The sequence below is a fragment of the Callithrix jacchus genome, chromosome 10, assembly GCF_049354715.1.
Source record: "Callithrix jacchus isolate 240 chromosome 10, calJac240_pri, whole genome shotgun sequence".
Classification (NCBI taxonomy): domain Eukaryota; kingdom Metazoa; phylum Chordata; class Mammalia; order Primates; family Cebidae; genus Callithrix; species Callithrix jacchus.
This window is the reverse complement of record NC_133511.1, coordinates 54418948-54435636: the sequence shown is the minus strand read 5'-3', so window position 1 is coordinate 54435636 and position 16689 is coordinate 54418948. Positions and strand designations below refer to the sequence as shown.

Here is a 16689-nt window from a genome sequence, read left to right as displayed (position 1 = left end):
CATCACGCCTGGCTAATTTTTGTATTTTTAGTAGAGATGGGGTTTCACCATCTTGGCCAGGCTGCTCTCGAACTCCTGACCTCGTGATCCACCCACCTCGGTCTCCCAAAGTGCTGGGATCACAGGTGTGAGCCACTGCACCCAGACTTTTTATGAATTTGTCACATTTGTACAGTGCCATGTTTGTTTCCTCACTCCCTTCCGTATCCCCTAATTTTCTGCTGGGCAAGAGAGAGAGCTGAGCACGTGATTAGGAGATGGGGAAAAGTGCCCTATCTAAGCCATAAGAAAAGAAAGATTCCTGCTATGACAGAGAAGAAAAATAATGACTGGATATTTATCAGTCTATGTGATAATTGCTGAAATAGACTGATGATTGCCTTATAGCCACCGCCAGAAGATCCTCTTTAGACTCACTACTGCTCTTTGAAGGTGGAAAGAAGCCTTTTTATTCTCCACCATAGAGTATAAAATTATTGCATATTTTCTCCTTATCCTCACAATAATATTTTCATGGTTATTTTTCTTTTCTTTGTTGATATTGCTAAAACTGAAGGACAGTAAATCTTGGAAAAAAGGTGGTTCTGGTTACTAGAGAAGTTAGTGTAATATACTGCATTTCAAACTATTTGATATTAGCAATTCTGGATCAGAAGATGGACTAATTTTAATGCTAAGACTCCAATATAATTTGGGTACTACAGTAGAAAAATGTGCCACTGACTGAAGGATTGGCATTGGTGAAGAAAATACATGGAGAAAATACATATACATCATCAACCATCCAAGTGACACTCGAAAATGCCACTTATCTAGATATTTTAAAATACCTTGATTTTAAAATATGATTTTAACACATTTCCAAACCAGACGAATTTTACATTTTAACACTATTTTGGGCCATATCATATATACATAATCTATACAAAAAGAGGTCTCAATTTTTAAAACTAATGCTTAAGTGGTACTATTACTATGAAATGGCTTTAAATTAATTCAGGATTTTTAAAAACATTTACTGGAAACCATTTTAATTGAGTCAAAAAATGTTTTTGGAGAATAGGACTCAAGATGGCGCTGTGAGAACAACCCAGGATTGGAGCTCGCGTTGTGTCCGCGGAAACGTGAGTCTGAGCTGCATTTCCAGACTGATCTTTGTTGCCCACGGAACGGGGAAAATCCCAAGTGAAGAGGAGACGCGGGACGCCAGGCAGAACTTCCGCCTGGCGAAGCCAGCAGCCGGGGTGGCGGCGGCCGGCCCTACCCAGCGCTCCCCACAGGGCGCGCTTGTCAGGGTGCCCCATTGAACCGGCAACAGGAGACGTGAGAGGGCTGGACTTGAGACTGAGCTAGACTTGGACAGTGGGCCAGCCAGGGGATCGCAGGGACAGAGCGTTAGGGTTGGCCCAGTGGGACGAACAAAACCGCGATTTCAAACAAGCCCCGGGCAGACGCCCGAGACGCTCTGAGGGGGAGGGGCGTCCACCATTACCAAGGCAACCCGCCCCAACTGAGATACACGCCCATTGCTGACGCAGCCAGCCGGTGCCGAGGCAACCTGTCCCTACTGAGATACACGCCCACTGCTGACAAAGCCTGCCATTGCCGAGGCAACCCGTCCCTACTGAGATACACGCCCGCTGCTGACGCAGCCTGCCGTTGCCGAGGCAACCCGTCCCTACTGAGATACACGCCCACTGCTGACGCAGCCTGCCGTTGCCGAGGCAACCTGTCCCTACTGAGATACACGCCCATTGCTGACGCAGCCTGCCGTTGCCGAGGCAACCCGCTACAACAGAGAGACTCCGCCAGCCCTGTGGCGGAGACCACAGCAGAGCCTGCAGGAACAGGGCAAATCACACAACAGCAGGGCGGAGCCTCGGCAGCCAAACAGTGGCTAGTCTGCGTCCTAGCTGGGCAGGACCTCAACGGACATCCAAAAATAAAGCCCAAACCCCTCAACACAGAGCATTTGAGGAAAAAAAAGGGTTTTTTAATGAGCTCATTTGCTGCAGAATCAAACATAGCAGCCTAACAGCCCTGAATGAACAACAGAGCTCACAGCTCAGCAATTAAGCCCCTATAAAGTACAAACTGTCTCCTCAAGCAGCTCCCTGATCCCTCTATATCCAAAAGACTGACATTTGGTAGGCATCATCCTGGGACAAAGATAGCAGAAAAAGAAACTGGTAGCATCCCTCGCTGTGCCACAGCTGCTAGAGGTGCACCCCAGACAAGCAGGATCTGGAGCAGACCTCAGCAGTCGTACAGCAAAGGGGCTAGACTGGTAGAAGGAAAACCAAGCAACAGAAATACTTCATCATCAACATTCTGGGTGTCCACTCAGAGACCCAATCGAAAAGTCAGCAACTACGCAGACGACCAGTGGACAAATCCACAAAGATGGGAAGAAACCAGCGCAAAAAGGAGGAAAACACCCGAAACCAGAACACCTCGCCTCCTAGAAAGGACCAAAACTCCTCACCAGCAAGGGAACAAAGCTGGACGGAGAAAGACTGTGATGAAATGACGGAATTAGACTTCAGAAGATGGATAATGAGAAACTTTGGTGAGCTAAAAGATCATGTATTAAATCAATGCAAAGAAACTAAGAACCTTGAAAAAAGATTTGAAAAAAGATTCGAGGAAATGATAACAAGAATGGATAACTTAGAGAGGAATATGAATGAATGAAAGGAGCTGAAAAACACAATACGAGAACTTCGCGAAGCAAACATAAGTTTCAATAGCCGAATTGACCAAGCAGAAGAAAGAATATCTGAAGTCGAAGACCAACTCAATGAAATAAAATGAGAAACCAAGATTAGAGAAAAAAGCGCAAAAAGGAATGAACAAAGTCTCGGAGAAATGTGGGACTATGTGAAAAGACCTAACCTACGTTTGATAGGTGTACCAGAAGGGGACGAAGAGAATGAATCCAAGCTGGAAAATACTCTTCAGGACATCATCCAGGAAAATTTCCCCCACCTAGCAAGACAAGCCAACACTCAATTGCAGGAAATACAGAGAACACCACAAAGATATTCCGCAAGAAGAGCAACCCCAAGGCACATAATTGTTAGATTCAACAGGGTTGAAATAAAGGAGAGAATACTAAGGGCAGCCAGAGAGAAAGGTCGGGTCACCCACAAAGGGAAGCCCATCAGACTCACAGCAGATCTCTCGGCAGAAACACTACAAGCCAGAAGAGAGTGGGGGCCAATATTCAACATTCTTAAAGAAAAGAACTTTCAACCCAGAATTTCATATCCAGCCAAACTGAGCTTCAGAAGTGAAGGAAAAATAAAATCCTTTGCGAACAAGCAAGTACTCAGAGATTTTGTCACCACCAGGCCTGCTTTACAACAGCTCCTGAAAGAGGCACTACACATAGAAAGGATCAACCAGTACCAGCCATTCCAAAATCACACTGAATGCTAAAGAGCATCAACATAATGAAGAATCTACAAAAACTAACAGGCAAAACAGCCACTTAGCATCAAAATGGCAGTATCAAATTCACACATAACAATATTAACCCTAAATGTAAATGGACTAAATGCACCAATCAAAAGACACAGACTGGCAAATTGGATAAAAATCCAAAACCCATCAGTGTGCTGTATACAGGAAATCCATCTCACATGCAAGGATACACACAGGCTCAAAATAAAGGGATGGAGGAAGTGCCCATATGCAATAAGTGCCCATATGAGGAGAATGGAGAGATCCAAAATTGACACCCTATCGTCAAAATTGAAAGAGCTAGAGGAGCAAGATCAAAAAAACTCAAAACCCAGCAGAAGACAAGAAATAACTAAGAGCAGAGCTGAGCTGAAGGAGATTGAGACACGAAAAACCCTTCAAAAAATCAATAAATCCAAGAGCTGGTTTTTTGAAAAGATCAACAAAATAGACAGACCACTAGCCAGATTGATTAAAAATAAAAGAGAGAACAATCAAATAGATGCAATAAAAAATGATAAAGGGGAAATCACCACAGATTCCACAGAAATTCAAACCATCATCAGAGAATATTACAAACAACTCTATGCACATAAACTAGTAAACCTGGAAGAAATGGATAAATTCCTGGACTCCTGTGTCCTCCCAAGCCTAAACCAGGAGGAAGCTGAAACTATGAATAGACCAATAACAAGGTCTGAAGTTGAGGCAGCAATTAAGAGCCTACCACACAAAAAAAGCCCAGGTCCAGACGGGTTCACAGCCGAATTCTACCAGACACACAAGGAGGAGCTGGTACCATTCCTTCTAAAACTATTTCAAACAATCCAAAAAGAGGGAATCCTCCCCAAATCATTTTATGAGACCAACATCATCCTGATACCAAAACCCGGCAGAGACCCAACGAGAAAAGAAAACTTCAGGCCAATATCCATGATGAACATAGATGCAAAAATCTTCAATAAAATATTGGCAAGCCGATTGCAACAGCAAATCAAAAAACTTATTCATCATGATCAAGTAGGATTCATCCCGGGGATGCAAGGCTGGTTCAACATACGCAAGTCTATCAATGTAATTCACCACATAAACAGAACCAAAAACAAAAACCACATGATTTTCTCAATTGACGCAGAGAAGGCATTTGACAAAATTCAACAGCCCTTTATGCTAAAAACCCTCAATAAACTCGGTATCGATGGAACGTATCTCAAAGTAATAAAAGCTATTTACGACAAACCAACAGCCAATATCATACTGAATGGGCAAAAACTGGAAGCATTCCCTTTGAAATCTGGCACTAGACAAGGATGCCCTCTCTCACCACTCCTATTCAATATAGTACTGGAAGTTCTAGCCGGAGCAATCAGGCAAGAAAAAGAAATAAAGGGTATTCAAATAGGAAAGGTGGAAGCCAAATTGTCTCTATTTGCAGACGACATGATAGTATACCTAGAAGACCCCATCGCCTCTGCCCAAAAACTCCTGAAACTGATAAGCAGCTTCAGCAAAGTGTCAGGATATAAAATCAATGTGCAAAAATCACAAGCATTTGTCTACACCAATAACAGACTTAAAGAAAGCCAAATCAAGAGCGAACTGCCATTCGCAATTGCTACAAAAAGAATAAAATACCTTGGAATACAACTCACAAGGAACGTAAGAGACCTCTTCAAGGAGAACTACAAACCACTGCTCAACGAAATCAGAGAGGACACAAACAGATGGAGAAACATTCCATGTTCATGGTTAGGAAGAATTAATATCGTGAAAATGGCTATACTGCCTAAAGTAATTTACAGAATCAACACTATCCCCATCAAGCTACCATCGACTTTCTTCACAGAACTGGAAAAAACCACCATGAACTTCATATGGAACCAAAAGAGAGCCTGCATAGCCAAGTCAATTCTAAGCAAAAAGAACACAGCGGGGGGCATCACACTACTGGATTTCAAACTATACTACAAGCCTACAGTAATCAAAACAGCATGGTACTGGTACCAAAACAGAGATATAGACCAATGGAACAAAACAGAGGCACCGGAGGCAACACAACATACATACAACTATATAATCTTTGATAAACCTGACAAAAACAAGCAATGGGGAAAGGATTCCATGTTTAACAAATGGTGTTGGGAAAACTGGCTGGCCATGTGCAGAAAGCAGAAACTGGACCCCTTCCTGACACCTTACACTAAAATTAACTCCAGATGGATTAAAGACTTAAACATAAGACCTGGCACCATAAAAACCCTAGAAGGAAATCTAGGCAAAACTATCCAGGACATAGGAGTAGGCAAGGACTTCATGAACAAAACACCAAAAGCATTGGTAACAAAAGCCAAAATAGACAAATGGGACCTAATGAAACTCCACAGCTTCTGCACGGCAAAAGAAACAGTCACTAGAGTGGATCGGCAACCAACAGAATGGGAAAAAATTTTCGCAGTCTACCCATCTGACAAAGGGCTGATATCCAGAATTTACAAAGAACTCAAACAGATTTACAGGAAAAAAACAAACAAGCCCATTCAAAAGTGGGCAAAGGATATGAACAGATACTTTACGAAAGAAGACATATATGAGGCCAACAATCATATGAAAAAATGCCCATCGTCACTGGTCATCAGAGAGATGCAAATCAAAACCACATTGAGATACCATCTCACGCCAGTTAGAATGGCGATCATTAAAAAATCTGGAGACAACAGATGCTGGAGAGGATGTGGAGAAAAAGGAACACTTTTACACTGTTGGTGGGAGTGTAAATTAGTTCAACCATTGTGGAAGACAGTGTGGCGATTCCTCAAGGCCTTAGAAATAGAAATTCCATTTGACCCAGCAATCCCACTACTGGGTATATATCCAAAAGTCTGTAAACCGTTCTACTATAAGGACACATGTACACGAATGTTCATTGCAGCACTGTTTTACAATAGCAAAGACCTGGAATCAACCCAAATGCCCATTGATAATAGACTGGATTGGAAAAATGTGGCACATATACACCATGGAATATTATGCAGCAATCAGAAATGATGAGTTTGTGTCGTTTGTAGGGACATGGATGAATCTGGAGAACATCATCCTCAGCAAACTGACACAAGAACAGAAAATGAAACACCGCATATTCTCACTCATAGGTGGGTGATGAAAAATGAGAACACATGGACACAGAAAGGGGAGTACTAAACACTGGGGAGGGCCAGTGGGAGGGGGAGGTGGGGAGGGATAGCCTGGGGAGAAATGCCAAATGTGGGTGAAGGGGAGAAGAAAAGCAAAGCACACTGCCATGTGTGTACCTACTCAACTGTCTTGCATGCTCTGCTCATGTACCCCAAAACCTAAAATCCAATAAAAATTTAAAAAAAAAATGTTTTTGTGCAGTCTTATTTTCAGGAGCCACAAAATGAATAAAATACCCAGGAACCCCCTGCCCAAGGCCATACACCCAGTGCCTGTCCCCAGGTCAAGACCTAGCCCCCTTCAGCCATGTCCATCAAAAGTGCCACCAACATGTCTGAGAAACTGCCCTACAAAGTCGCTGACATTGGCCTGGCCCTCTGGGGATGCAAAGCCCTGGATATTGTGGAGAACCAGATGCTGGGTCTGATGTGCATGTGGGAGCTGTACTCAGTCCTTTAAGCCCCTGAAGGATGCCCGCATCACCAGCTGCCTACATAGGACTGTGGAGATGGCCATCCTCATTGAGACCCTCATTACCCTGGGTGCCGAGGTACAGTGGTCCAGCTGCAACATCTCTATCCAGGACCATGTAGCGGCTGCTGTTGCCAAGGCTGGCATTTCAGTGTATTCCTGGAAGGGCAAAATGGAGGAGGGGTACCTGTGGTGCACCAAGTAGACATTATACTTCAAAGATGGCCTCCTCAACATGATTCTGGACGTTGGTGGGGCCCTCACCAACCTCATCCACATCAAGTACCCACAGCTCTTGTTGAGCATGTGAGGCATCTTTGAGGAGACCATGACTGGGGTCCACAACCTACACAAGATGATAGCCACTGGCATCCTGAAAGTGCCTGCTGTCAATGTCAACAACTCCATCACCAAGAGCAAGTTTGACAACCTCTCCAGCTGCCGGGAGTCCCTCAAAGATGGCAAGTGGGCCACAGACTTGATGATTGCCGGCAAGGTAGCAGTGGTAGCAGGCTATGGCTACGTGGGCAAGGACTGTGCCCAGGCCCATGTCATCATCATCAAGATTGATCCCATCAACACACTGCAGGCTGCCACAAAGGGGTATGGGGTAACCACCGTAGACAAGGTCTGCCAGGAGGACAACATCTCTGTCACCACCACAGGCTGTGTCAACATTATCCTTGGCCAGCACTTTGAGCAGATGAAGGATAATGCTATCATGTGTAACACTGGACACTTTGACATGGAGATTGATGTAAAGTGGCTCAACAAGAACAGTGTGGAAAGGGTGAACATCAAGCCCCAGGTAGACCAGTATCAGTTAAAGAATGGGCACCACATCATCCTGCTGGCCGAGGGTCAGCTGGTCAATCTGGGTTGTGCCGTGGGCCACACCAGCTTCATGATAAGTAACTCCTTCACCAACCAAGCGATGGCGCAGATTGAGCCACAGACCCACCCAGACAAGTACCCCGTTGGGGTTCTCTTCCTGTCCAAGAAGCTGAATCAGGCAATGGCTGAAGCCCACCTGGGCAAGCTGAATGTGAAATTGACCAAGCTGACTGAGATGCAGGCCCTTTACCTGGGCATTCCCGTGATGGCCTGTTCATACCAGATCATTACCACTACTGAAAGCTAGGCCTGCCCTTCACCTTCCAACTGCTGTCCTTGTCCAGTCCCTGCCTCTCCTCCCTAACAGCAAATGGCACCAGTGGTTTGTCAGTGTCCCTTATTGTTCCCTGGGGCTGGTCACTCAGTTGTTGGCCTCTGCTGCATCCCTCATACTGCATTCCAAGTGTGGCAGGGGGAACTGAGAGGCCTCTCCTGAAGCCCTGGTCATGGTAGACGTACAAGGAAGACAGCCACAGGGAACTATGAATTCAGTGGTCTTGAAACTAACTGCTCACTAAGTTAGTCCTTCCTTTGCCTGGAAGTCAGTAATGGAGTCACAAAACCCATATACTTTACCATCTAGTCCTTCACCCCGTCTGTGGACTTATACCCGTGTGCTTGGTTTATAGGTTCAATGATACCTCAGCCCTTGACAGATAAGCAGCTATACTGTAGGGCAAGGATGAGCTGTTGTTTGAATTTTCCTGAGAGCCTGGCTTAGTGCTGGCTCTTACACCTCATAACAATGAGGTTGGTACTTTTAGTCCCTGTTTTATAGGAATTAGAATAGACTGTTAAGGGACCACTGAGAAAGGACAGAGAACTGACAGCCAGAGGTTGAGAGGGGCCATAAAAACATAAAAGCAAGCATAGATCTACTACCACTTTGTAACAAGATGGTTCGTATCACAGCCCTGGGTCAAAAAGAGAATAATTTGGTCTATAATGTTTATGTTTAAGAAAAAAAGCAGGAAGATGGGTAAATAAAAATCTTGGTGTCTAAAAAAACAGAAAGAAAAAACAACTAGGAATGCAGCTTACCAAGGAGGTAAATGAGTTCTACAATGAGGATTACAAAACACTGCTGAAAGAAATCAGAGAAGAACACAAACAAATGGAAAAACATTCCATGCTCATGGATTGGAAGAATTGATATTGTTAAAATGGCCATACTGTTGAATTACAGATTCAGTGCTATTCCTATTAAACTATCAATGTCACTGTTCATGGAATTAGACAAAACTATTCTAAAATCCATATGGAACCAAAACAACTTTCATCACCAATTCAACCCCAAATAATAAGAGTAAAGCCAGAAGAATCACACTACCCAGCTTCAAACTATATTACAAAGCTAAAGTAACCCAAACATGGTACTGGTACAAAAATTGACATAAACCTATGGAACAGGTTAGAGAACCCAGAAATAAAGTGACACACTACCAGATCTGTGACAGAATGACAATAACAAACAATGGGGAAAGGACTCCCTATTAAATGGTACTGGGATAACTGGCCAGCCATATGTAGAAGATTAAAACTGACCCCCTTCCTTTTACCACATACAAAAATTAACTCAAGATGAATTAAATACTTAAATGTAAGACCTAAAACAATAAACACTCTGGAAGAAAACCTAGAAAATACCATTCTGGACATTGGCCTTGGCAAAGAATGTATGACTAAATCCCCAAAAGCAACTGTAACAACAACAAAAAATAGACAAGTGGAACTAATTAAAGAGCTTCTGCACAGCAAAAGAAACTATCAACAGAGTAAACAGACAACCTGCAGAATGTGAGAAAATATTCACAAACCATGCATCCAAAAAAGGTCTAATATCTGGAATCTATAAGGAACTTAATTCAGCAAGCAAAAAGCAAATAACACCACTTAAAAACAGGCAAAGGACATGAACAGATACTTTGCAAAAGAAAACATACATCAGACCAACAAATATATGAAAAAATGCTCATCATCACTGATCATTAGATAAATGCAAATCAAAACCACAATGAGATACTATCCCACAGCAATCAGAATGGCAATTATTAAAAAGAGAAAAACAGATGCCAGTGAGGTTCAGAAGAAAAGGGAACACTTATGGTGGGAATGTTAAAGAACATGTGGAAAGCATTGTGAAGATTTCTCAAAGAACTTAAAACAGAAATGCCATTCAACTCAGCAATCCTGCTACTATACTTAGGGTATATACCCTAAGGAAAATAAATCATTCTACGAAAAAGACACATGGACTCATGTTCATTGTAGCACTATTCACAGTAGCAAAGACATAGAATCAACCAAGATACTAATCAATGGTAGACTAGATAAAGAAAATGTAGTACACATACACCATGGACTGCTACACAGCCATAAAAAGAACAAAATTGTGTCCTTTGCAGCAACATGGATGCAGCTGGAGGCCATTATCCTAAGCAAACTAATGCAGGAACAGAAAAGCAATATTGCATGTTCTCATTATAAGTGGGAGCTAAATGTTGAAAATACATGAACACAAAGATGGAAACAATAGACACTGTCTATTACAAGCCATAAATGGTGAAAAAAAAGTACAAATTGCTGTGGGGCTACAAGGTGAGGTTATTTATCACTAGTTAGGATAATAACAAGAGGCTTCTCAAGAAGATGAATTTAAATATTAAAGGATACAACATCTGTTTTTGAATTCCCAAAGATGAGGGTTTATTGAAGTAGTTAGGTGTCACTAGCATTAAAGGAATTGTATTTTGTTGAAGATGAGTACCATGAATGTTTTTGAATATGTATGTCAGCCTTGCAGTTAACATTACAGTGAAGTATGTACCTTTTAAGTTAGATTGCTCTTTAATAAGGCTTTTGGAAGCACTGCATTACCACCACACTACTACTTTTATTAGCCTTACAATTTATAGTTGAGAATCCAGTAAAATTTGGGAACTGCAGTTCAAAACTGTGCAGTTAATGGCTCACTTTCTAGCTAGTTAATGGCTGAGCCACGACTAGACTTCAAGACATCTAGCACCCAAATAGAAATCTTTTATATCATGCTCTTATGCCTTGATGGACTCTTACTCCGAACTTCTGCCATTACTAATGCTATTAACTAAATATCTTTCATTTTAATGTACATTTATGTAAAACATTAGCTATCAAACCTCAAGATCCATTTTATATGGCCAGAAAGGCCATATATGGCCAGAACTGCCATCCCTCCCAGCCTCCACAGAATTATGTGCAGTGGCTCATGCCTGTAATCCTAGCACTTTGGGAGGCCAAGGTGGGTGAATCACTTGAGCTCAGGAGTTCAAAATCATCCTGAGAAACATGGCAAAACACCCTCTCTGAAAAAATATAAAAATTAGTCAGGCATGGTGGCATGTACCTGTAATCCCAGATACTCTGGAGGTTAAAGTGGGAGGATGGCTTGCACTTGGGAGGCAGAAGTTGCAGTGAGCCTGCATTTTAGCCTAGGCATCACTGCACTTTAACCTGGGCAACAGAGCCAGACTTTGTCTCAAAAAAAAAAAATCATTTATTTTAAGCTTTCTAGATACTGAACCAGGATCCTGAGACAGTACAGGAAGGGACACACACTATGTTCTATAGGTAACTTTGCAGAGCCAACGCAGTATGGGATAACAGTACATATGAAAAAAATGATTGTGATATGTCTATTTTTAGTAAACAGACTTCTGACTTTTCACTGAGGGCATTTGGGAAATATTTATTGAAAGATTTTATGACAGAAAATGATTATAGAGCAGATTCTAGGAAGATTGGTTGGGAACCTGAGTCTTTCAAACCCAGGATGTTCACCTGTCCTTACATTATGGTGTATGTTTCAGAGACCCCAAACACAGTTGGGAGATGAAAACACACATGAGCACAAAAGGGAGGTCACATGCTAGGTGAATATCTCCCTAGCAGTATCTGTAGGATTTTCCTAGAGTCTTTTAAAGCTGCTCATTTTTTCAAAGTTCTGCTGCAGTGAGCTTCTTTCTTCCTATCTGTCTGAGTCAGGTCTTGCCTCTCTTATACTTTGTATGAAACCCAGGGGCCACGTAAAGCACCATGCACAGGGCAGGCATTGAATAGATGTTTGTAGTTACTGATAGATTCTATGTCCATTTGTCAGATATTCTAAGTGTAACCTTCCTGGAAGATCATTGTATTTACTTTGTGAATATTTTTCTAGGATTATTACCCTTTAACTGAGAGAAATCTTCTGGTTGGTCAGGAACTGTGAATCCTTGTAAATGTTTATGAAGGGGCCCATGGTTTATACAGCATTATCAAATGCAAAAATAGATACTGAGATACCATGGTTAGCTCATCACAAAAATGCAGCTGTTAAGCAGGAAGTCCAATTGGCTTACGAATTTTCTTAAAGTGTGTGAAACAATGAATCTTAATAGAGTTTATACATAAAGCATTTGCGCTTTAATGGGTTCACATTTTCACTCATATTTTATTAAAATCTTTGCCATGAGCTGCAATTAGGTAAGTAATTATACATTAGTCAGAGAGTTTAAAACATAAAACCAAGTAACTAAGGTAATTGAGCAAGATGAGGTCATTTTTCCTCCAACACCAGATGGGTACCGCAGGTAAAAACCATAACACTTGATCTCTTCCATATGACTTAGAAAGAGATTAATGTTGACATTTAACTTTTAAATAAAATATTTTATAGTAAAAATTATTACTAAATAATTGTTTTAAAATGAAACATTTGTCAGTATGCTTTTTGTGCAATAGTCAAGTTTAAAATTCTAATTCTAAAATGGAAAATAATATAGAAATTTAACTCTGCATCTGAAACAAAAGAGTAATCTTTTCTTAGCTGATAATTTTCTTTGAACTGGGGTGGTATCAAGATGACACTTTTTGGTGTGTAGCCTATTACTCTCAATACTTTCATATTTGAGAAGATACTAATTAATGTACTAAATCTTTTTGTTGTGTCATCTGCATGCTTTTCAGATGTAAAGTATTGTGGTATGTTTGCAATCATGTATAAACTCAAATTTGTTAGTGTATAGAGTAGTGCATACTTGGTTAGAAAAATCACAGACATAAAGACAGCCTCACTGGAGGTCTGAGTCTGCAAGCAGCATGTCTACAGAGATAAAGCATGTTTTCATTTTAATAAGTTTTTCCACTTTGGGGCTGAATCGTCTACAAAGATTTGTGTGAATTGCCAATTCAGTGATCCAAATCAATGAAAGTTGCCAATAGCAAACCTCATGACTTAGTCTTTCCACACATCATCGTACTTGGCAGCAGGCAGATATTCTATGCTTTAGTTACCCAGAATTTGAAGAAGCTTGACCTGGAGCAACAACTAAAGGGAAAGAGGAAGGGGCATTATACAGAGATAGAGCTACAGATAGATATATGCCCTTTTTCTATACATCAGACACTATGCCAGGTGCTTTAAATATTAGCTTATTTAATCCTTACAATAGCTCTTAGAGTAAAATTGTTATCCTTCTCCCTTGACAGATGATGAAACTGAAATTCTGCAAAAAGATTAAGTAACCTATTCAAGGTCACACAGCTGCATCTAGGATTAAAGCCCACGTCCACCTGATTCATTCATGCATCCACTCCTGTATTCATTTGACAAGCATTTATTGTGTGTCTGTTGTGCTTGGTGAGGAAATACAGTAGTGCACAAGAATTACATCATCCTCACTCTCATGAGAGTTTCCAGCCATTTAAACAAATAATTGCAAAGGTTATATTATATGCTTTCTACCACACCTAACTACTGATACATTTATTTAAGGCTAGGTACTTATTCTTTTAAGAATAGTGGACATTAAAAGATAAAAATGTGTTAAGGAAGACTATAACCTGAAAAGTCTATTTTAGTACCCAAACCAAATGCATGAAAGTTCTCCTGCTTACTATAAACACCTGTGAACAGTGGGTCTTGATTTTTCCTTTTAAAAAGTATTTTTGATTTTTTTATTGTTAGGTATAAAATCAATTAATAGCTGATGAGCAGTTATTGTTAATACATTATTATTATTCGCATTTGTAAATCTCAATCATTTTAAAAGTACTTCATTGTGTGCTTTTATTTGCTCCTTATAACAACCGTGGCCAAACCTAATTTTTTGGATCCTGATTCTTATTCTTAAGTCTTTTGGATCCTAGCTTCTTCATGCTCATAGAAAATTGTGGTTTTGTTTTTATTTTCTTTGAAAAAATAATAGACATTTAATTAATGTCTCTCTGCAAAATGCTGTGGAGAAATAAAATGGTTGAAAAAGCTCTGTTCTTTGCTCTTAAAAAATCTAGATAGGGGCGACAGATATAGATGAATAACATAAGAGAGGGAGTCTCTCAGAAAGTTTTGGGTGGAGGAAATGCTATACCTGGGCTAAACATGGAATTCACCCAAAATCAAGAATCCAATCATTTCATGATGTTCCACCATTGTGATGAATGTTAGATCTGGGGACATGGAAACAATCAGGATAGAAAGCCAGTATTAAGTCCTAGAGGTACCTTATCTAGAGTAAACAAAAATGGGGAGGCAAAGATGGAATTTTTCACTTTTCCTATGTCTCTTTTCTAAACAGGTATATTTCTTAATAGCTAACCAGCACAATGGAAAACTCAGGGAAAGCAAATAAAAAGGATACATATGATGGGCCACCAAAAGAAGTTAAATTGCCTACCAGTGAAGCACTTCTAGACTATCAGTAAGTTTTTATTCTGAAATCTGAAAGTTGCCATATATAAAGGGCAGTCATTGTTAAGACTCATATAACTCCAAATGGAAATGATGCATGCAGCACCTGCCAGAAGAATAGATGTGGATTTGGAAGCATAATTGCACTCTTGTGCTATGCACATATTTTTAAAGGTTTTTGAAACTTTTAATATAACATAGTCCAAGTAGTAGCTATGACTACTTAGACTATGTTATGAAATGAAATGAAAGCTGCTATGAACCAGCTTTCATTAATGTGGTATTGGCTCCCTCAATTGTATTATTGGGTACTCTCACCGATGCATACAACAGCTTGCTAGCTTACCTCTTAAAATACAGCATAGAATGGTTAGTTTACATTTATAGAGAGTAGAAGAGGCCGGATGTCATGTTTCATGCCTGTAATCCCAGCACTTTAGGAGGCCAAACCGGTTGGCAGTTTAAGAACCAGTCTGGCCAACATGGTGAAAACAAGTATCGACTAAAATCAAAAAATTAGCCAGACATGGTGACGTGTACCTGTAATCTCAGCTACTTGGAAGACTGAGGCAGAAGAATTGCTCAAACCTGGGAGGTGGAGGTTGCAGTTAGCCAAGATCACACCACTGCATTCCAGCCTGGGCAACAGAGCAAGACTCCATCTCAAAAACAAAAAGAGAGAGAATGGAAGAGAAAATTTCCCTTTATGTGACCTTTTATTTCTTATACATTCCAACTTACATTTTCCTAAACGGCTACATATAAAATCCAAATGACTTACAGAAAATTCTTTTAATAAGAATAAAATTTCACAATGTCTCACTCCTAAGAGCTGGAGACAAAAGTATAGGTAATATTTATTCTATGTTTATGTTTTACTCCAACAAATAGCTCCTTGACGGTTGTGAACTTTAGCTTTTGGCACAAGGTAGGAGTTTAATGTGTAATTCTTAGAGAATTAATAGATAAGTGTTAGTCTTTTCTCACATAAAGCTGAAATGTGCTTCATTCATGTGTTCATTCAGTAAGTACTTGAGTGTCTACCAAGTGCAAATCAAGTGCTGGGTACGGAAGTATAGCAGCAAACACGATCACATGGTTCCTGCCTTGATGAAGCATGGGAGACAGACAATAAACCACTAATTTGAGCTTTAAAAAAAATGACAGGACAGTGTGGTGGTTCATGCCTGTAATCCTAGCACTTTGAGAGGCCAAGGTGGGTGGATGAGCCCAGGAGTTTGAGATCAGCCTGAGCAACATGATAAAACCCCGTCACTACAAAATAAAAATTAGTTCCTGCTATTTAGGAGGTGGAGGTGGGAGGATTGCCTGAACCCAGGGAGGTCAAGGTTACACTGAGCCATGATTGTGTCACTGCACTCCAGCCTTGGAGGCAGAAAGAGATCCTGTCTCAAAAAAAAAAAAAAGTTACATGACTATAATAAAGGTACTAAAAAAGAAAAATGTAGGGTGCTGTTTAACAGCATAACTAAAGGACTTGACCTAGACAGAGGGGTTAGGAAAAGCTTGTTTGAGAAAGCTTCAAGCTGATTTCTGGAAAAGGAACACGTGTTATGTATTTATGCATTCCATGTGTTCCTCAGTGACGAAACTGTTGTCACATGACAAATAGCCAGGACACTCTCTCTCATCATCTGAGGAATGATTTTCCAGGAGTCCCCTGGCAGCCTCTTATACCTCCTTCAGCTCCTAATAAAGCAGTGAGCACACAGTAGGTAGTTAATTCATGGTTTTTGAGCAATTGACCTTTTTTCAAATTTATCCCAAGAAAGTCTTGAACTTCTATGGTTATTTGGGAAGAGCTGATACTACCAATGTTCAGTCTATAAAATAATCATCTCTGAATAACGATTGTTTTTCTTTTCTCCTTTATACTTGTTTTCCCTTCAGTTGTCTGCAATAAGTATAGATATAGATACAAAAATAGGTGAGAATAT

At 40.6% G+C, this 16689-nt stretch overlaps 1 protein-coding gene and 1 pseudogene across 18 annotated transcripts in view; both read left to right on the top strand.

Annotated features, from left to right (window-relative positions):
- The window catches only part of CCDC83 (coiled-coil domain containing 83), a 74576-nt gene that overhangs the window by 924 nt on the left and 56963 nt on the right, over positions 1-16689 (top strand). For 9 of the 18 annotated variants that reach the window (XM_054241395.2, XM_078340104.1, XM_054241392.2 and 6 more), the window contains exons 2-3: positions 1064-1124; positions 14619-14741. In XM_054241395.2, the coding sequence (XP_054097370.2) occupies positions 14647-14741 (95 nt within the window). In that variant the 5' untranslated portion in view covers positions 1064-1124; positions 14619-14646. Of the gene's footprint in view, positions 1-1063; positions 6745-13530; positions 13766-14618; positions 14742-16689 lie in introns of those variants that run through there. The other 9 variants (XM_078340099.1, XM_078340100.1, XM_078340101.1 and 6 more) reach the window with 4 other exon arrangements.
- Positions 6762-13522, top strand: LOC100391022 (adenosylhomocysteinase pseudogene; annotated as a pseudogene).